Source organism: Echinops telfairi, unplaced genomic scaffold, assembly GCF_000313985.2.
Source record: "Echinops telfairi isolate 266 unplaced genomic scaffold, ASM31398v2 ScPeMD7_7;HRSCAF=31, whole genome shotgun sequence".
NCBI classification, from domain to species: domain Eukaryota; kingdom Metazoa; phylum Chordata; class Mammalia; order Afrosoricida; family Tenrecidae; genus Echinops; species Echinops telfairi.
Genome location: NW_022103904.1, coordinates 25,867,352 through 25,886,172, shown reverse-complemented (window position 1 = coordinate 25,886,172; position 18,821 = coordinate 25,867,352). Strand labels below are relative to the sequence as shown.

Below are 18,821 nucleotides of genomic sequence, written 5' to 3'. Positions count from 1 at the left end.
GTAGATACAAAATAATTTTGGGGGGTTTTGTTTTCAAACAGTATTATTGGCTCTTCATCCACATGTCATACAATTCAATGGTTCAATTATATCAAGCAGAGTTGTACAAGCATGACCACCGTCAACTTTGGAACATTTTCTTCCTCCTGTACTCATTGTTACTTGGGTAATTATTTGTTTTAGCTGTGGCAAAGATACACACAACAAAACATTCTTCAATTCAGCAACTTCTACATGTAGAACTCAGTGCCCTTGCTTATACTCTTGGTGTTGTACAGCCATGATTGCTACCCTTTTCCAGATTTTTCTACCACCGTTAACATGAGCTCAATGCCTCCTAATCAAAACTCCCCCTTCTTCACCTTTGGTAACCACAGGTCAGGTCTGGTTTCTTCTTCCTTCTTTAAAGTCGTTTTCTTGATATAATATTCCCATATCACACACTTCCACAGTTAAATCAGTTAATTATACATCATCAAAAGCGGTTCTAATGCTCCCTCCCCCTGCCACATTGTTTGCTCCCTAATTCCCTTCACCCTCCTCACCCCCCAGTAAATCATCACCTCAATTATCACCAGTGTACATCCACCCCTTCTGTACTCATAAACTGGGAAACCTAGCAGAAACAAAACAAAGAAGAAAATAACAATAATATAAATAAAGAATAAGAAAGAAAAGACCACCAGCAATGTTTAAAAAGCCAGAGAAGAAATTTCTGTTCTGAACAAGCAGGAAATATTTGAGCCTAGAGCAAATTCAGGTTGGGTCAACTGACCAAGTATCATTTTATACCACGGATCGAGCTACCATAATCAAGTTTACATTAATCTCTATCTGATGTTTGAGTCCCTGGCCTGTGGCTAGAGGGGATCTGCCTGCCCTCCCCAGCTTTCTACAAATTGGGCATTCACCATTTAAGCTCGGATACTTTTCCCTTCATCCTATTTGGATTTTGTTTTGATCATCTTTGGGTCATAGGCTGGTGTGCTCCCTAGATGTGGAACTAGTTGATGCCTCCCTTAGATGGCTGCTTGTTTGAGTACAAGCCTTTGAGATCCCTGGGCACCATTTGCTTTCTTCACCACACTTCACTGGAGCATCCTTATCTTCAGTGCAAGGCACGGATGGAGCAGGGCCATGTGATAAGAACTAACTGTACTTGGATTGGGGCTAGAATTCCATGGGTGCCCAGAATCTATCTGCTTGTCCACAGGTTATGAATTACTCTGATTTAGTTTGGTGGTCATATTATGACAAAAACAAAAACCAACAAGAACAAAAACAAACAAACAAAAACCAGTATAACTTCATGGAAACATTTCATTATGTTTGGTTCAGTTTTTTTCATGAATTTTAACAGCCGCCTTGTTTGTACCTCAAAATTTTAACATAATGGTTTTTACAGTGAATGGTTCATAATTTGGGGATGTAAGCAAGTCCTCCATTCATAGCTAAGCTGTTAGATTTAAACCAAAGAAGTTCATTGCTATCCAGTCAGTTCGGACTCATGGCGATGCTGAAAGACAGGGCAAAGCTGCCACTGGATTTCTGAGACAGGAACTCTTTGTGGGACTTGGAAGCCATGTCTTTCTCCCACAGAAAGTTGATGGTTTTGAATTGCAGACTTTGTGGTTAGTGGCCCACTGTGTAACCACTACGCCACATCGAAAGGATATTAAACATTAATAGGATTTCCAAATGAGGTGTGGTGGTTGTATGTTGGGTTGCAGTCCGCATGGTTGGCAGTTCAAGGCCACCAGAAGCTCCTTGGGAGAGGGACTGGGCTTTCTACTTCCGTGGATGGTTATAGTCTCAGATCCACAGTCGGGGCGCTGAGTCAGCATTCACTCAAAGGTAATGAGTGTGGTTAAAATTTACATAATACAAACTTCTTTTTTTAGACAATAAGACAGTGCTGAATATTGAACTATATTTTCATTAAAAAACCAATATATATGCCTAAAGCTATGGTGTGTTTATATATTATAATTTATGTCATAAGTATGGCATTTTAGACTACTAAACAAATGTATTGAATCCATAATAATTAAACATATTAGTGTTCATAGTATGGTATGAATGATATAGTGGCATGTTTTGATTTTTGTTATAAATAATATACTGTACAATTTTATTAAATTGAATGGGAAATTATTTGAGGGTTCTTCAAAAAAAGAATGAGAAATTTCCTCTTTTTTAAACTGCTTTTCCAATATCTTTTTCATGGCCCTCTATATTCAAATTTTACTGAATATTTTCAATAGCATTTTTATGTTACAAGCTTACCTTAGAGATATTATGGGATACCCTCTACAATACCAGAATAAAGCCACTGTTGCAATTAAAAAAATAAAAATAAACAAAACCCCCAAAACAAAGAAACAAAACCATCAGTTGCCCCACTGGGCTATAAGGCAATTGCATTGAGAACATCCGTAATTTATCCAATGGCATATACCTTAAGGTACTGTTGATATGAGTTTATGAGTATATTTCAACTGCAAGCTGCAATCCATGAGCTGTTGCTTTGTGCAGATTGATTTCTTAATTGATTGAGCTCTGTTTACATTGAGCGTGGGGGTTGATGCTGGGGAAATTTTCCTGTAACATTCTTACAGGGGCAGATCGTTCCCTCTCAGATTAAAACTTGCCACATTAGTGCAGAGGGAGCATTGAGGTATTAAATATATGGTAGTTCTGGGTCCCCTACCACTGGACACCCACTAATCCAGGGATCCTACCTACACAACATCCAATGACCGCCACTTCCACAGTCTTGGGGTGGCCATCCTTTGCCTCCCCTCCCATCAGAGTATTTCAGTTCTAAGTCTCAGGTGCAGGAAGTTTTGAGATAGCGCCCAGTTCATTGTGAAACAAGTTTTACATTGTGTTGATAATTGTTGAGGCTAGTAAAATAGGATTATTTTCATACTAGAGTTGAAAGATTGTAATGTCAAATAAATATTAAAGGTATTATTTCTATATTTTCCAAAGTATTCTTGGCATAGTCGATGGATGAAACAAGTTATCTGTAAATCAAAGGGCTATGAGCACAATTACCAGTCATTTGGTAACTCTCGGTAAATCTCATTGGTCTACTACTTAGGTCCTGAGAAAAAAGATTATTCAACAACTGGATAATAAATTCTTTGACAAAGTCAGGAGATTTCCATGTTTCTGCTTTATGAAAATGGGAGGAGGACCCATTGAGAACGTTTTAAGGAATCCTAGAAAATGAGTGATATTGCTATAACAAACACCTACTGTTTCATATACTTTTTCTATAAAAGTGAAAATTATATAGAAAATTGGTTACAAACTCTAAAATTCTATCAAAAAGTAATATTAGCCACATATTCTTTAAACTTTCATTTAAAATAATTTAAAATTATTTTTTAAAATGCACTTCAAATTTTACTTTTAGAATTGTCAAGATAATATAATTACTTTGATATACAGTATTTATAATGATGAAATTCACCTGAACAGCCTTATTGTCAAAGGAGGGAGAAAGTTTTGCTTTTAAGTCATTTTATTGGAGGCTCGTACAACTATCATGATCCATACATCCATTTCCATTGTGTCAAGCACATTTGTACATTTGTTGCCATCATCATTCTCAAAACATTTTGTTTCTACTTGAGCCCTTGGGATCAGCTCCTGATTTTTCCCCTCCCTCATGAAACCTTTATAATTTAGAAATTATTTTGTCATGTCTTGAAAAAAAAAGTTTAAAGGTAAAGCAAGCTCTGCTTTATTTGATTTAACCTCCATCCAGGTCTATAACCTTAGGAGGGTGAGTTTTCTAGCTCTCAAGTTTTCTCCAAAGAATTCTGCACTTTTAAAATTATACCATGTCAAAATGGCAGTTCTGGCCTCCTGGAGGGACAAAAACCAGCGTCTTTTTAAGTATCATTTGAGCTTTAGGAAGTCAGGAGGGACAAGACCAGGGCTGAGGCTGGCTTCCCAGCACAGCTGTGCTGCTCGTGATGGCACAGCGTCCCTAGAATGGTGCCTGGAACCCTCGGAGCAGCACTTTTCTACTCACCCTCCTGGATATGTAACGAAAATACTTTTCCTTACAGGTAATTAGCACACAGTGACCAAAAATAAGACTTAGGTTTTAAACTCTTTAGGGTAAAATTCTGGGAGGGAAATGGAGATGAGTTTACGGAGACAAAAGTAGGTAAAATTTCCAGCTGACAAACTTTGGTTCACCTATTTTTTTAATTGGACAGTAGAGGAAGACTTCATTTGATACTTTTAAAGGCAAGTTTTACCTTAAAGATCATAATATATTGGTAGCTGTAATTTACAACTTGAATATCAAAAACCTTGGGTGTCAGATTCAAAATGTGTCGAGGCAGAATTTCCTCCAATTCCTTTCCAGAGTACATGAGTGGACATGTGTGAAGAGCCTGTGACAGATTGGTGTCCTTTTTGTATGAGGCCACCGCAATAGGCCTTGTGGGCTCCCAGCATTCTATTTGTCTCCAAGTGCCATCTTGCCTGCCACCCGCAACTTCTTCTTACTCCCTTAGTGAATATCCAACCGTGACCAGTATGTAACTCCTTTGGGGTCTTTGTGGGACAATGTAGAGCATAAATTAGCAAACTCTCTTTCCCCTTTCAAGAACCTACGTACCAGACAGCAGGCTCCATTTCAGAATGAGACAACTGAGGCACTTCACAAGGTCCCACCGCCAAAGCCAAGTCTGGCGCCCCCTCACCCCCACCGCCCCAAAGCTTGTGCCTACCACACCACTCTTCAGAGGTTTGGTGGGGACATCCTCAGCCACCCAAATCATCGCCTTCGATTTTTTTAAAGTGTACGTTTACAATGGCTTCATTGTATCTTCCTCCTTGTATTACGAACTTTCCAGTTACTAAACATTAAGGAAGCCACTTTTTCTTTTTTGCTGCTGTTGACCTTTCCTCTATCTAAATTGTTTTTTGGGGGTTTTGTCTTGCTGGCACTGGTCTGTAAGGTAAACAGAGTCACTGAGGGGCACACTGTAATTGTATGTACTCTGCTCTCCACCTAGTGTGCTGCTGCTCTTGACACAACAGTGTGAATTGCTGGCACACGGTTAAACCTTCAGCCATTGGCCAATCAGAATGAAGTGACATGCCTGCAGCCCCATCCCTCTTCACAAGTGGATATTATTTAAAAAGACAAAGTTCATGTCTAAAAATTGCTTTGATACACGCAGCAGTTTGATGGTTGGCTTGGGTTTGCTCCATCAAAAAACTATAGAGAAAGGGATTGTCTTCTGGTGTGGTTTTTAATGATTAAATTGCACACTAGACAACACCATTAGCAGGAACTGCTAACAATGGAACTGAGAAAATACACACAAACATGAACAAATGACCTTTTATTTCATAGGGATACAAAGGCGATGTGCGCAGCAACAATCTGATGGCAGTATAGATTCTTGACGGTCATGGTAAATGTCATGATGCCTGAAGGGAGGTCAGGAGAGATGAGACAGGAGAATGCTTCAGCTAATAAATAAAAGTAATAAAAGCTACTGGTTTCAATGCCAGGATGTGAGTTTATCAAGGCATTATCTACACTCTCAGACTCTAATTCTCTGTATTTATCATAAAACTTCTTGACTTGCATTCCATGCTGTTTGTATTAGAAGTTGTGTTAAGGAAATTTTCATTTTTACAAATAATTGACATTATTTAAGGAGTTGTAAACTTTGTCCATTATTGTCTTGACGTGGTCTTGAAGCTAACAAGGCATTTGGGAAGGGCATCTTCTTTCAAAGAAATAGGATCTCGACACTTTGGTTGTTCACTCTGCAGTGATGCTAACCATAATAACGTTGTTTTTTCCCCAATCTGAAAAGACATTTACTTAAAATTTTTTTGGTCCCCAAACAGCATAAAACCAGGGTGAAGATAGGAGAGAATCCTGACTTGGTGCTCCACACTGACCATTGCCCATCTTCTAGGGCTCTCCTAAGTGCCCGGTGTGGCTCTGGCCAGCCCCAGTGGGAAAACTCCCACAAGCCCCATCTGTACACCATGAACCTGATGGGTAAGGTGAGCCAGGGATTTAAACTCGCAACAAAAGCACACTACTCAATTTGCTATTCATTAAAACACGTGATCAGCTGTAAATATACCTCAGTACATTTTTAAAACTTTCATTTATTATGTTCAGCTTTACATTTTACTACAAAAAACACTGAGCCAACGTCAGAGATGGTGGTGGTTTGGTAGCATGATTGCAGTATATTTTCCTGGATAAGCATATTCTTCAAAAAGGACATGACTTTGTAAGAACAAAAATTTCCTCAATCCAATGTTTAGATGTGACTTTCTTTAAAAAAGAAAGAAACACAGAAAACGGGTTCACAATATAACGGTACAAGGTGGACAGCAGGGGAAGAAGAGAAAGAAGTGAGGGCAAAAGACTCATAGCCAACGTCACAGGAGTTGGCTGGTGTCGTTCTAGACTCTTTAAGGTAGGATTATTTCTCTGCAATTCTGCAAACAAATCCTAGTGTTTTAGCTATAAGAAAGTTTCAAGAGTTCAGATATACAAATAAGCCAATTTATATAAAAAATCATTTTCTTACAGTATTCTAAAGGCTTTTGAAGCATTACATAAGTCTTTACAATTCCTATCACCCACATTTTAAGAAGTAAATCTATAATAAGGCACTCTTAAGATATAAAAAGATTTTAAAGGCAATTACATTTGCAGCTAAATCTAATCCATTTCTGTTGTGGCAAGGATGGAAGACTGTCTTCCTGAACCCAGTCAACCTCTGGGCACCAACACAAATACACTAGTCACCTAGAGGGGGACCTCATCCAGTTCTGAATGTACGCAGACTAGCTGAGTTGGATCAATAGGCTCTCCCATTCACTGGCAGGAGATTTATATAAGAATCGCCCAGAATTTGATGCTAACATTTAAAAACAACCCTCTTCCCTGCTCCAGTGATTCCTCACCAGCTTTTAGTTATGCTGATGGGGCAGAGACTACACAACCTCGTAACTGTAGCCAATCTGACATTTTCACTTTATCTTATATGAGGGGCTTCAAAGAGTTTGTGGGAAATGGAAATAAAAGGTAATGGATTTTTCCCACAAACACTTTGAAGCTCCCTCGTATAGTATGTATGTATATATGTATGTTGCTGGTGCTAAGAGATTCCACTTCCAAATAACAAGAATTCAAATCCCACCATCCTTATTGGTAATTAAACACCAAAAGCTCACCATATAGGAATGTAACCTTTAAGGCAAGAACAATATAAAGAGAAGTTTTTATGGGATTTCCACTCTGTGCTTAAATGACTGAAGGAAACAGGAACCAGAAGGGTCAGGCGAAGCCTGAGATAAAAAGTTCACTATGAAAAACGGGGCAAAAATGCATCATCGGAACAGGAGTGGCATTGGGAATGGACTGGGTTGAGGCATGGTCCTGGGCTGGAGCTTTGTTGCTTGCAGGGGGTAGAGAAGGGCCCTGAAGGGCCGAGAGGTACTTCTTCCCTTCATTCTTCTGGGCTGTCAGCAAGCAATCAATTACTTCCCGTAGAACTTTTTGTTGAGAAGGAAGATCAGGAGGTTGACATTTACTTTAGCTCTATCAAATAATTTCATAACTGCAACGCCTTCATACTGTAGCTGTAACAGGTCCTGTTGTTAAAAAAAAATCATTTTTGACAATCAAGTGTGTGGAACAAGAGAAAGGACACAGTGTAGGGAGGAGTCCAGAGCAGTAAGGTTAGCCAGTGTTAGGTACCTCCCAAAGTATGGCTACAAAGTTACAGAAACCTTTATTAAACAAAAATATCAAAACAGGAAGCTACTGCTTCTTGACACAATCTCCCCTTATGTCTCCCTATCTCTAAGCCTTCCCTGACGAGTTCTGTGCTCTTTGATTTACATCACACTAACATGGCAGTTTGGGCATCGTCCAGCAATACAAGCTGGGTTTATTTTAAATGTTCTTTGGTTTGGGGAACGAAAGAAAACTTGAAGAGGCAAGATCCAGGCTGCAGGGTGGGTGGGGTAAGGTTTCCCAAGGGAATTCTCCTGGGACAGCCCTTGCTGCCCTTGAAGAATGAGCCTGGAAAATAAGTCCTTGGTGCTACTTTCTTGGCCTTCTTTTCCACCAATAGAATGTTCAGTTTTCTTAAAGGTTCTTCATAATAAGCTCCTGTGGTCATCATCCAGTTTCTTTTAAGAAAATCTGTCAAGGTGACCCCTTGGGAATCCCAGAAGTCACGTGCTATAACCTTCTGAGCTGACCTCTCTGCCTTGAATTTAACTAGCCCAGCAGATCCCCCTGAAGCCACTGTTTTAATCGGAAGGCACTATAATGTGACGAAGACTGAGTATATAGCGGAAAGAACTTGTGTGCAGCCCTCCACTGACCCCAGAGACAGGTGAACAGTCTGTTTAGGTCAAATCTGTGACCCAGTAGCAATGCTTTTGGACTTAACCTTGCATGCCAGAAGACCCATGGGTGGCACAAGCTGTCTACCTGCTGTGCTTGGCTATTAACCAAAAAGGCTGGTGGTTCAACCCTACCCCAGCAGCACCGGGAAGGAAAGACAGGGTGGGCTTTTTGAGGAGGTGTCAGAGACAAAAGAGGGGTGAGGGAAAAAAAAGTTTGAGGAATAGGGTGCACTAGTCAATTAGCTTTTCTGATTCTTAGAGTTAAGAAGTCGTGGTTGAAATAAAAACGTAACTGATGTGGAAAGAAAGAGAAGCATGTTCTTATCAGATGCATCTACAGCCTTTAATTTCAGAAATTACAACACGTTCCCATTTTACCTACATAATAGGTCACCAGTTTTAAGTAGTCTTTGAACAGTAGAGGCCTTTCAATCTATGATGAAATATACCAACTCAAAGGTCTGCTTTCTTCCCACCACCCTCTGAGGCCAGAGCAAGTTCATAAAATGTAAGTGGTCTCGTGAGTGAACTACCTCAGCCAACACTTGTAACTGAGAAAATAAAGAGCTACCTGTGCTTAAGAAGCCCACCGTTTTGGCAGATGGGGAAGGGAATAAATCAATCTACCATTTCACTGTGATGTGATACCTCCTGTAAACAGGTAGCTCTAAAGGTTCCAGAAGCACAGTGGAAACCACCAATTGTGGCCTAGCGGGGAGGGGCAGCTTTAGAGGCCTGGGTGGCACAAGCAGTCTGTAATCCACCCTTAATTCTGAAGCTGGCAGCTGAACTCACCAGCGACTCCACGGAAGAAAGGCCTGCTAAAATGCTTCTGTAAAGAGTCCCTGCCATTGAGTTGATTCTGCCCCTGTGAGTCTCCAAGATGGGTAACCTTTTAGAAAGCCTGTCTTTCTGCTGAGGAGCTGAAAGGTTTTGACGTGCTTATGTGGACTCACTGTGGCATCAGGGCTCCTGTAAGTACTAGTCTAACAAATCAAAACGAGGGCTAAATAGACTGTAAGCTATTCTCAGTAGGCTTAGGATTTTGTGCTGACAAGGCTGTACTTGTGCTCCAAGGTACCAGAACTCAATTTGGTGGAAGCACTAAGTGGAATCTTCAGAAATCAGACACACCAACATGCTCAGCTTCTTCCTCCCACGTGGGTCCTGAATGGGAACAACCTTTCCCAGGGGCCTCCTCCTTCGAATCTATTTCTCCCACTTAGATAATATAACTACCGTCTACACATGCACACAACACACACACACAACACACACCATGTTAGCGCTAGAGCAAGCTTAGGCACATGAGAGCCTTTTGGTTCCACCTGGTGCATACCTACCTGATAATGCAACATAAAAGTCTCCATTTGAACTCCCATGAATTTGGCTTTTACTTCAAAGTCTCCAACTTCTTCTGTTGGGTTGATTTCAAAGATAACATTTTTAAACCTGTTGAAACATAACACAATCTTAAGGTCATAATCTTAATTTTTTGAAATAAAAATACTCTAATATGGGGGAAAGCAAAACACAAAGTCTTTAAGGAAGAAAATAGGTAGAAACTATATGTCCAAAGTAACAGCTGCTGGTGAGACTATCTAATGGGGAAGAAACCCCAAGAATTGGGGAAACTGAGCTAAACAGAGAGGTAGGTGCATGTGGGTGGGAGTCAGGACAAAGCATGTCCCAAAGCGGGCATGCTTTGGGAGTCGGGAGAGGTGAACAACTTGATACAGGCAATGCACAAAGAGCCACAAGGGTTACTGACAAGAAGCAGGGGAGATCTAGAGGAGGGGGATTAAAAACATTTGAAAAAATTCTATCACTTTAAAATTCCATTTTTCCAAGAACATTTTAAACACCATGGTATATCTCGTACACAAAAATAGGCGCACGGGTTCACACACTCACCACACACACACTCACAAAAGGTCATTAAAAAATAGGAAAAAAGACCAAAATGGATGTTATAAGAGACCTTGAAACTTACTCTAGAACATAGCATAGCTACTGCAAAAGGAAGACACGAGGAAGTAAAAGGTGAGCAAAAGACCCCAAGGTGGCTCTAGAGTATTATGTTCAAAGACTTGGGGTTAGAAAATCACAAAGGAAGAACACATTTGGCATATCTCAAGATGGAAAAAGTTAAGACAAAAGTAAATCCTTGAGTTGTAGTAGTAAAAGACTCAATAGGCAAAACATTGAATGGCATAGGAAGCATCAAAAGAAGATGGAAGAAATACACAGAGTCACTGTACCCACAAGTATTAACTGATGTTCAACCATTTCAGGAGTTGCCACATGATCAAGACACGGTGGTATTAAAGGCGGAACTCCAAGCTACACTGAAGACACTGGTGGCAAACATGGCTGTAGGAGTAGCAAAGACAGACCGAACTGTTCCAGACACTGGGGCAGCAGTGCAACTGCTCTTACTTAGCGAGGTGAGAAATATGGACGACAATGGTCAACCAACTGGAAGATATCTAGATCTGTGCCCATTTCAAAGGACGATGACCCAAGAGAACGTGGAAATTATTGAAAAACACTGCTAGTAACACACTAAAGTGAAATTTTGCTGAAGATAATTTAAAAATGGTGTAGCAACACACTCCGACAGAGCTGCCAGAAATCCAAGCTAGATTCAGAAGAGAACATGAAATGAGGGGTAGCACTGTGGTTACTAGATGCTGGATGTCTAGGCTGAAAGTAGAGAATACTAGAAAGATGCTTATCTCCGTGTCATTTACTATGATATTAAGATGTAAAGACTTGATTGTGTGGATCATTACTATGGAGAATGGGAATTCCAGAATGTTTTATTGTACTCATAGGGCACCTGTCCGTGGATCAAGAGGCAGTTGTTCAAACAGAACAAGGGAATGTGGCATGGTTTAAACTCAGGGCAGGTGTGCACCAGGGTTGCACCCTTTAATCTGCATGCTGAACAAATAATCCAAGATGCCAGACGAGATGAAGGAGGAGGCATCAGGCTTGGAGGAAGGCTTATTTAACAACCTTTGATATCCAGATGACATCACCTTGCTTGTTGAAAGCAAAGAGCACGGCTTGGAGCACTTACTAAAGAATATTCAAGAATGTAACCACGTTCAGTATGGATTATACAATTCAATGTAAAGAAAACCCAAATCCTCCCAATAGGACCAACAGACAATACATGGTAAACAGGGAAAGACGGGAATTGTTGAGGGTTTCTACCGGGAGCCCTAATCCATGCCTGATGAAGTAGCAGTGAAGAAATCAAACCACATATTGTATTGGGCAAATCTGCTGCAAAACCCTCTTTTCTTTGTTTTCCTTCTTGTCTCCCAATATAAACTCAGACAGACAAGTTTTGTCAGTCTTTTGTTATTTTGGGAACGTCTATGGCACTGGGATGGAACCCGTCAGCAGTGGAGTCTGGTAACGGTACGAACAGGGCAGCAAGAGACCCTTCAAAGTGTTCAAAAGTAAAGATGTCACTTTGAAAAGTCAGGTGAACCAAACCATGGTGTGTAGGAAGACCAAAGAAAAAATTCGTAACTGCTCTGATTGATATACTGGGGGCATCAATATCTATAAGCATACATACACATAGATATGATGAGTACCTCCAAAAAAGGAATGGCTGTTAGAGAAAATACTTAAGATGCTATTCTCAAGATGCTACATACCCAGAGAGTCTCTGACATTACAAGATGGTGGGGATATCCCCAGGTAATCACTAAGAACTCTAGAACTCAACTGTTGAGCAACCTGAACTATTTGGAACAAAGCTGAGAATCATAAAGAAAGCAGACTAGGTCACACTGAGAAGCTGAGAAGTCACAAAATCCATGCATTTTATTCAACAGGAGATCCTCAAAGTTATTCCTTAAAATCATTCATTTTATGTAATATATAATTTTTCTTTACCAAAATTTGTTGGTAACCTAGTTTTTAACCTTAACAACCAGCAACAGTGCAAGATATGACAAAATAACAATTTATAAATTATTAATAAAGGAGGGAGGGGAAAAATGAGGAGCTGATGCCAGAGGCTTAAGTGGAGAGCAAATGTTTTGAGGATGAGGGCAATAAATGTACAAATGTGCTTTACACAATTGATGTGTGTGTGGATTGTGATAAGAGTTGTATGAGCCCCTAATAAAATGATTTAAAAACAAAACAAAAATAAAACCCTAGATGAAACTCACTGCTATTGAGTTGATTTTGACTTAGAGTGACCCTATAGGACAGAGTAGAACTTTCAGTCTTTGGGGGAATCACACAGCTTCATCTTTTTCCTACACAGCAGCTGGGGGTTTAAACTAGCAGCAGCACCACCAGCGCGCCTCCTCTAAGCTCTGAGTGCCCACTACAAAGAAGTAAGAGGGCTACTAGAAGCAGTATCTGAAGCAGCTGTGACAAAGAACGGCATAAGGGAAAAGGTAAGAAATGTTGTGAAAATAAATTTGAAAAATACATAAAGTACTCAACAAGTGAATGAAGGAAAAAGACAGAAACAATCAGGTCCCTAGTTGAAAAAGGAACAAAGGACAAAATGGACAAGTGAAAAGAGAGATAGTAGACTGTTAAACACACACACATACTCAGCCATATATTTTCAACCAGACTTCAAAGAAACACAAATTTTGAAAGGGAGATAATATTTTAACAATGAAAAAAAAAAAACACCCCAAAACACCACAAAGTAGTTTAATGGTAGTTTAATGGCTACTCAATGAAGTAGTTTAATGGCTACTCAATGGTAGCCAGGAAGTTGTAAAGTTATAATAAAGTGTCGCCAAATCTTTGGATAATATAATACTCCATCATAGGCATATCCTAAAAATTGAAAATTAAATAAAAAAGCCAAAGATTACACAAAGATTTCTGTGTAAAAGTATACTATCACAGTGTTGTATAATAATGCACAGAAATGTTCTACAATAGATGAATGGATAAATTTGACCTACAACACAGGAGATTAAGTAGTCATCCAAAAGGATGCTTTCAGTGGAAACATGCTTACAATATATTGTTTTAAGAAAAATGCTGGATCCACATCTATACCTGTATGATCCCAGGTTATGTGTAAAAACAGTAAAAAGCTAAGTGGGCAGGTGAGTGGGGAAGCAGTCTTTTTTTAAAAAGACTACTTTATTGGGGGTTCTTACAGCTCTTATAACATTCCATACATCAATTGTATCAAGCATATTTGTACATATGTTGCCATCATCATTTCCAAAATATTTTCTACTTGAGCCCTTGGTATAAGCTCCTCTTTTATTCCCCTCCGTGGCATATCCCTGATCAATTATATATTGTTATTTCATATCTTATACTGTCCATTATTCCCCTTCACCCACATTTCTGTTATTCATCCTCTTTGGGGAGTGGGAGGGGCTATATATCCAACCTTGTAATGGGTTCCCCCTTTCTCAACCTTTCCGATCCCTGACGATCCCCCTACCCCCTCATATCACTACTCCCATTACTGTTCCTGAGGGGTTTATCTGTCCCGGATTCCATGTGTGGAGAGCTCTTATCTGTACAATGTGTGTTCTCCGGTCTAGCCAGGTTTGTAAGTTAGAACTGGGTCATGGTTACGGGGGGTGTTAGCATTCAGGAACTAGAGGAATGATGATGTGATTCATCAGTGCTATACTGCACCTTGGTTGAATCATCCCTTCCTTATACAGCTTCAGTGGGGGGGGGGGTCCAGTTATCTAGATGGACTTTGTGTTGCTACTCCAACCCCTTGCTTTCACAGCGATATAGTTGCTTGTTTTGGATCTTTTGATACCTGATGCCTGATCCCATCCATACTGCATGATCACGCAGGCTAGGGAAGCAGGCTTAACGGAGTAGCAAGGGAGAGGAAATTTATAAAACCTATTTCATTGCTTATCTCTGGCTTGTGGGATTTTAAGTGCTTATTTTGTTTTTTCTTAATGCTTACCCATAATTTCACAGTTCAACCCTGAATACGTTACTATTTTAGAATCAGGAAAATATAAGTGTTTCTTCCTAAACCAAAGATTTCCTTTTAACAGCTATAAGCATAGGCGTTTGGCTGACTGAAGTCACAAGACTAACTGAGCAGGGGTCCAGGGTGCTCGCCTGGTGGCAGTTGGGCCCAGGATCCATGGGAGGGCAGTGGGCCAGACCCAGGAACCATTGTGCCAAGCAAGCTGGTGCTTCCCAGAACGGAAAAATGAGGCACGGTCCCTGGTTCCCAGTCTAAGTGGAATAGAGTAAACATCCTGTTATTGTTATTCTTATTTATTCTGGGTTTACACATAGAAGAAATGGAAGGAATAGCTTCCTGCTTTAAAGAGGAAACATTCAGATGGGACCCACAGGAGCAGGTTTGGACTTATCCTGAGCCAAATGTCACACAAACAAGAAAATGCAAAAAATACATTCCCTTTTATGAGGCTTAGTTCTGTGCATGAAAACATACATATAAGAAGGATCTAAAAAAGAGGAATATAGGCAATATGCTGAAGGTGTGACAAATGCAGACTTTGTAAAAAATCAAATTTTAAAGAAGGTAAACACTCACTGATTCGCTTGCAGGTCTTCAATTTCCAGAAGAACGCCTTTCTCGTGGAGTCTCGCTGCTGTGTATTTCAGAGAAATCTTTTTGCTTTTCTTTCCTTTCATCTCCCTCGGCTTTTTGGAGACCCTGTAAAAGTCACATCAGTTCACTTGCAATGCTAAGTACCCACTATTAGTCCTTGTTGGCTAAGGATCAGGCGGTCAGGAAAGGAGCTTTGCAGACACAAGCGTAGGCGATATGCCAATTCTAAAACAAATACCAGATTTTCCGAAGCAGTAGCCCTACAAACCTGGGTTAACATTACCAAATTGTTTTTGTCTTTAATTAAGAGATATTTGAGAGCATGCCATGCATTTGACAGTGTCTTCTTCCTCTGTCCCTCTCAGAACTGAGGCACATGGCAAGGGACTGTGGGGACTTCTAATGTCAGCCTGAGGGAATGGCCCTGAAGTCCAGGGGCAAAGAGAAACTTTTGAATGTCCTTCAGGTGTGAAGGGGAAAAAATAAAAACAAGGATTTTAAAAATAACCTAGTATAGCAATCACAGAAGGATGGGAGCAAGAAAAAAACACGTAATGGATTGAATTGTGTCTCCACACAATATGTGCTGTAAATCCTTACTTCTATGCCCTTGGTTGTGATCCCATTTGAGAATGGGTTAGCTTTGTTATTCTAGTAAGCCAGAATTCGTATTTTAAGTCAATTCCGTGTGAGATGTACAAAGTAAACAAGCCAGGAAAAGCAGCCGAGAAAGAACGCTAGAAGAACACGGAGCCGCTCTGGGCACAGCTTTCGGAGGGGCTGCTGCTTATGTTTCCACCGTAGCCCTGGCTCACTCCTTCTACTGAGGGCAGGGGAGAATGCGTGCGCCAGAGAGGCAATCCGGTGCAACAACATACACACATGGAAGAAACGACGTGGAGGGTAGCTGCATTGTTTGTTCATCCAATCTTTCTGAAGTTTGAAAAATCCCTAAAATGAACAGTTAGGAGTAAAAAATAAGCTAACTCTATGACAAAACCTGCACTTAGCACTTCACTTCTTGTGGATTTTCAGTTTCCATCTCTGTGAAGTGGGCAAGCTGGGTGGTCTGGGGCCTGAGTCAGGGAGGCGTATCAGACTTCGCTCAGCACCCAGGAAAAAGTCCATCTAGGCTCTGCCCCAGCAAATCGAAATTTTACATAAATGATTAGGAGCAAAATAAAAGGCGAATGCAATAAATAGAACCAGCTTTTTAAAACTAAAATCACCACTTCAGTGACCTCAAGTTCTACTCCCCACCCCATTTTATCCCCTTGATCCCAATATACTCACATGCCCTTGCTGGCTAAGTTATCCAAGCAGGTTTTGATGTAGCTCTTATAGTAGTCCACCTGCTCCCCATAGAAGGTGGCCTTAGAGTTCAGGGCAGAGTACGTTTGTTGCAATTTCACAAGTTCAGCCTTTCTCCTCTGTCGGTATCGCCGCTGATTCCGAATATCCTGAGACATAATTATTAAAATTACAAAAGGATAGCTACCACCACTCCTGACATATTAGCACTGAACTCTAAACCCCAGCAATGCTTATGCTCTGAAATTAATAAAGCCAAATCTCAAATTTATATATATGTATCCACATGTATTTTCTAGAGAAGAAACTGTGTTACAGACTTCCATATTCTTGGAATTTACTTGCAAGGTTTAAGCCTCCTAAATATTTTATCACAAGAAATAGAAAAAGTGAATTTTCCTATACCAGTGGCCAAGCTCCTAGATATGCCAGGCGTTATCATAGTGCACCAGCAGACATTGCCTCACCAACCAACCCTACCATGCCATGCCAGAGCTCCTCGCTTCAGCACAAGTCAAGATGCTGAGGATCAAGTGGGGGTAAAGTGAATTTCAAAGTAATCACTAAACAGCTCTGGGAAACTCTTTTAAGGCTACAGACAAGTTGAAGACAGAAGATTCCATTAGGGTATTCTTCCTACTAATCTAGGGCAGAAGCAGCAGCCACTTCAGGATGGGCAAGGTCTTGATGCTAGAAGAGCCAGGAACCACAGCCCAAAGGAGAGGAAACCAATCCTCCCAGGAACTGCAGGAATGTTGTGAGCTGAACAAGTCCTGTCTCCTTTACAAGCCTCTGAAACAGCTTTCAACCAAGTCAGGCTTGCTCGATGCCCCCTATGCAATACCCTGGCAATGTCGTTGATCAGCTCCTGGTATCTGTTCTTTGGGTCCACAGTCCCAAGCTCTGTTAGCTTCTTTAAGCCTGACTGGATCTTCTCCTTCTTCTCCTGAAGGGTGAGGTTGCTGTCTTCTTTTACAGATTTTGACTTTTTCATCTTGTCAGGAGTTTTGGCATCACGAATAGCGCGTCTCTGCATGGCTCTCTGATGTTCTGCTTCCTGCAAGTGAGGAAACAGTTCCTGGTGAGTCTGCCACATCAGGCCTTACCCTACACAGCGATCCAAACCTGGATTTACAGAGCTCTCAAACATGTAGCTTGTAGCTCAAATTTGTACTTTCTCCCCAGCTAGAGAAATCCCCTTTCTTTTAATGTCAAGTCTGCCCTGCTAGCATATGTACAGAGCCTAAGTGTTAGAGTCAGAAAGAACAGGGTCAGAGACTAGGTGCTGATAAGCCCAGGCAAATTACTTACCCTCTAAATAGGAAGAAAATATCCACCCAGGAAGGATGCAGCATGGATAATATGAAAGAACATAAGTGAAAACACCAAATATAGATAGATATAGCACCTGCTCAGCAAATCACTTCAATCAGAATATCTACAGAGCTGAGGATTCAGATAAAAACACTGGTTTCAAGCAGTCCTCTGTGCAGCCTGAAGGGTTTTCCCACAGAATTCTAGAGGGCTGGGTTCCAAGTGCCTGGTGCTATCAAAATATTTTCCAATTTTATCTCCTTTCATTTGTGGGGCTTTCAACTAAGTTGATATTTACTGAAAAAGATTCCCAAGTTCAAAAATTTAAAACCAAATGATTTAATTTTCCTCATTTTACCAATGAGAAACAGGATCTTATACATGAATTGACGCCTCCCTTCCTTCCTCACTGCTATGCCACTCCACGCCCACCTAACTGGATCTGGGACCTCACCACAACCTGCATGACTCCACCATCTGCCCTGCCCAGTTCACCACCAGAGGCTCTCACTCTCCATCTCTCCGGCGTCAGAGTCCTCGCTGGCTTTATTAGCTTTTAGATGCGGTATAATTTGGTTTAATCATTTACTTCCCACTACTCATCCCCCGCCCACTCCCCGCACCCCCCCACCAATTCACTCACTCTAGACAGGCAGGTGTGTTCGCATTGTGCTCTTCCTTTCCTTTGTTCCCAGGTACCTTCCTGGGTAGAATGCCTCCGGGGCCTTATAGACCCACCAAGTCCTGGCCATCCTTTAGCTCAAGTCTCACTTCCTTGATGAAGCATTTGTAAAGACACTGTTTGTTCCTCATCGGTCTCTTTCCTGAGATTTTATTGTCCGTAACATCAGTGCTATCATTTTTCATGGTTTTTCTAATTGTTTTAGGCATATTTGTCTTATTTCCCAAATAGATCTTGAATTTGTTAACTAGATACACAACATTCTGTGTTCTCTAACCACCAAGGCACGTAACAAAATTTTATATAATATTAAATACTGGATAGATGCACTGATTTTGCCCCCGAACACCATTGTGTATATATGTGCATGCATGCATACACACACACGTACAGTATCTAAGTGATACTGAGCTCTATGCCTCTCTATAGAAAACACCTCTCTCTGAATTTAGGAACCAACAGCTTGCTCAGACAAGCCCTAACCACCACCGTATTCTAGTTATAGTCACGCCC

General features: G+C 40.7%; 1 protein-coding gene across 1 annotated transcript in view; it reads right to left on the bottom strand.

The window, feature by feature from the left end:
• Positions 1 to 5,363: 5,363 nt before the first annotated feature.
• IQGAP1 (IQ motif containing GTPase activating protein 1) overlaps positions 5,364 to 18,821 on the bottom strand; it is a 118,136-nt gene continuing 104,678 nt past the window's right edge. Inside the window, exons 33-37 of the mRNA XM_004708091.4 lie at positions 17,157 to 17,369; positions 16,295 to 16,461; positions 14,984 to 15,106; positions 9,774 to 9,882; positions 5,364 to 7,665 (exon numbers count right to left, since the gene is read on the bottom strand). Coding sequence (XP_004708148.1) covers positions 7,552 to 7,665; positions 9,774 to 9,882; positions 14,984 to 15,106; positions 16,295 to 16,461; positions 17,157 to 17,369 — 726 coding nt within the window. The 3' untranslated portion in view covers positions 5,364 to 7,551. The remainder of the gene's footprint in view (positions 7,666 to 9,773; positions 9,883 to 14,983; positions 15,107 to 16,294; positions 16,462 to 17,156; positions 17,370 to 18,821) is intronic.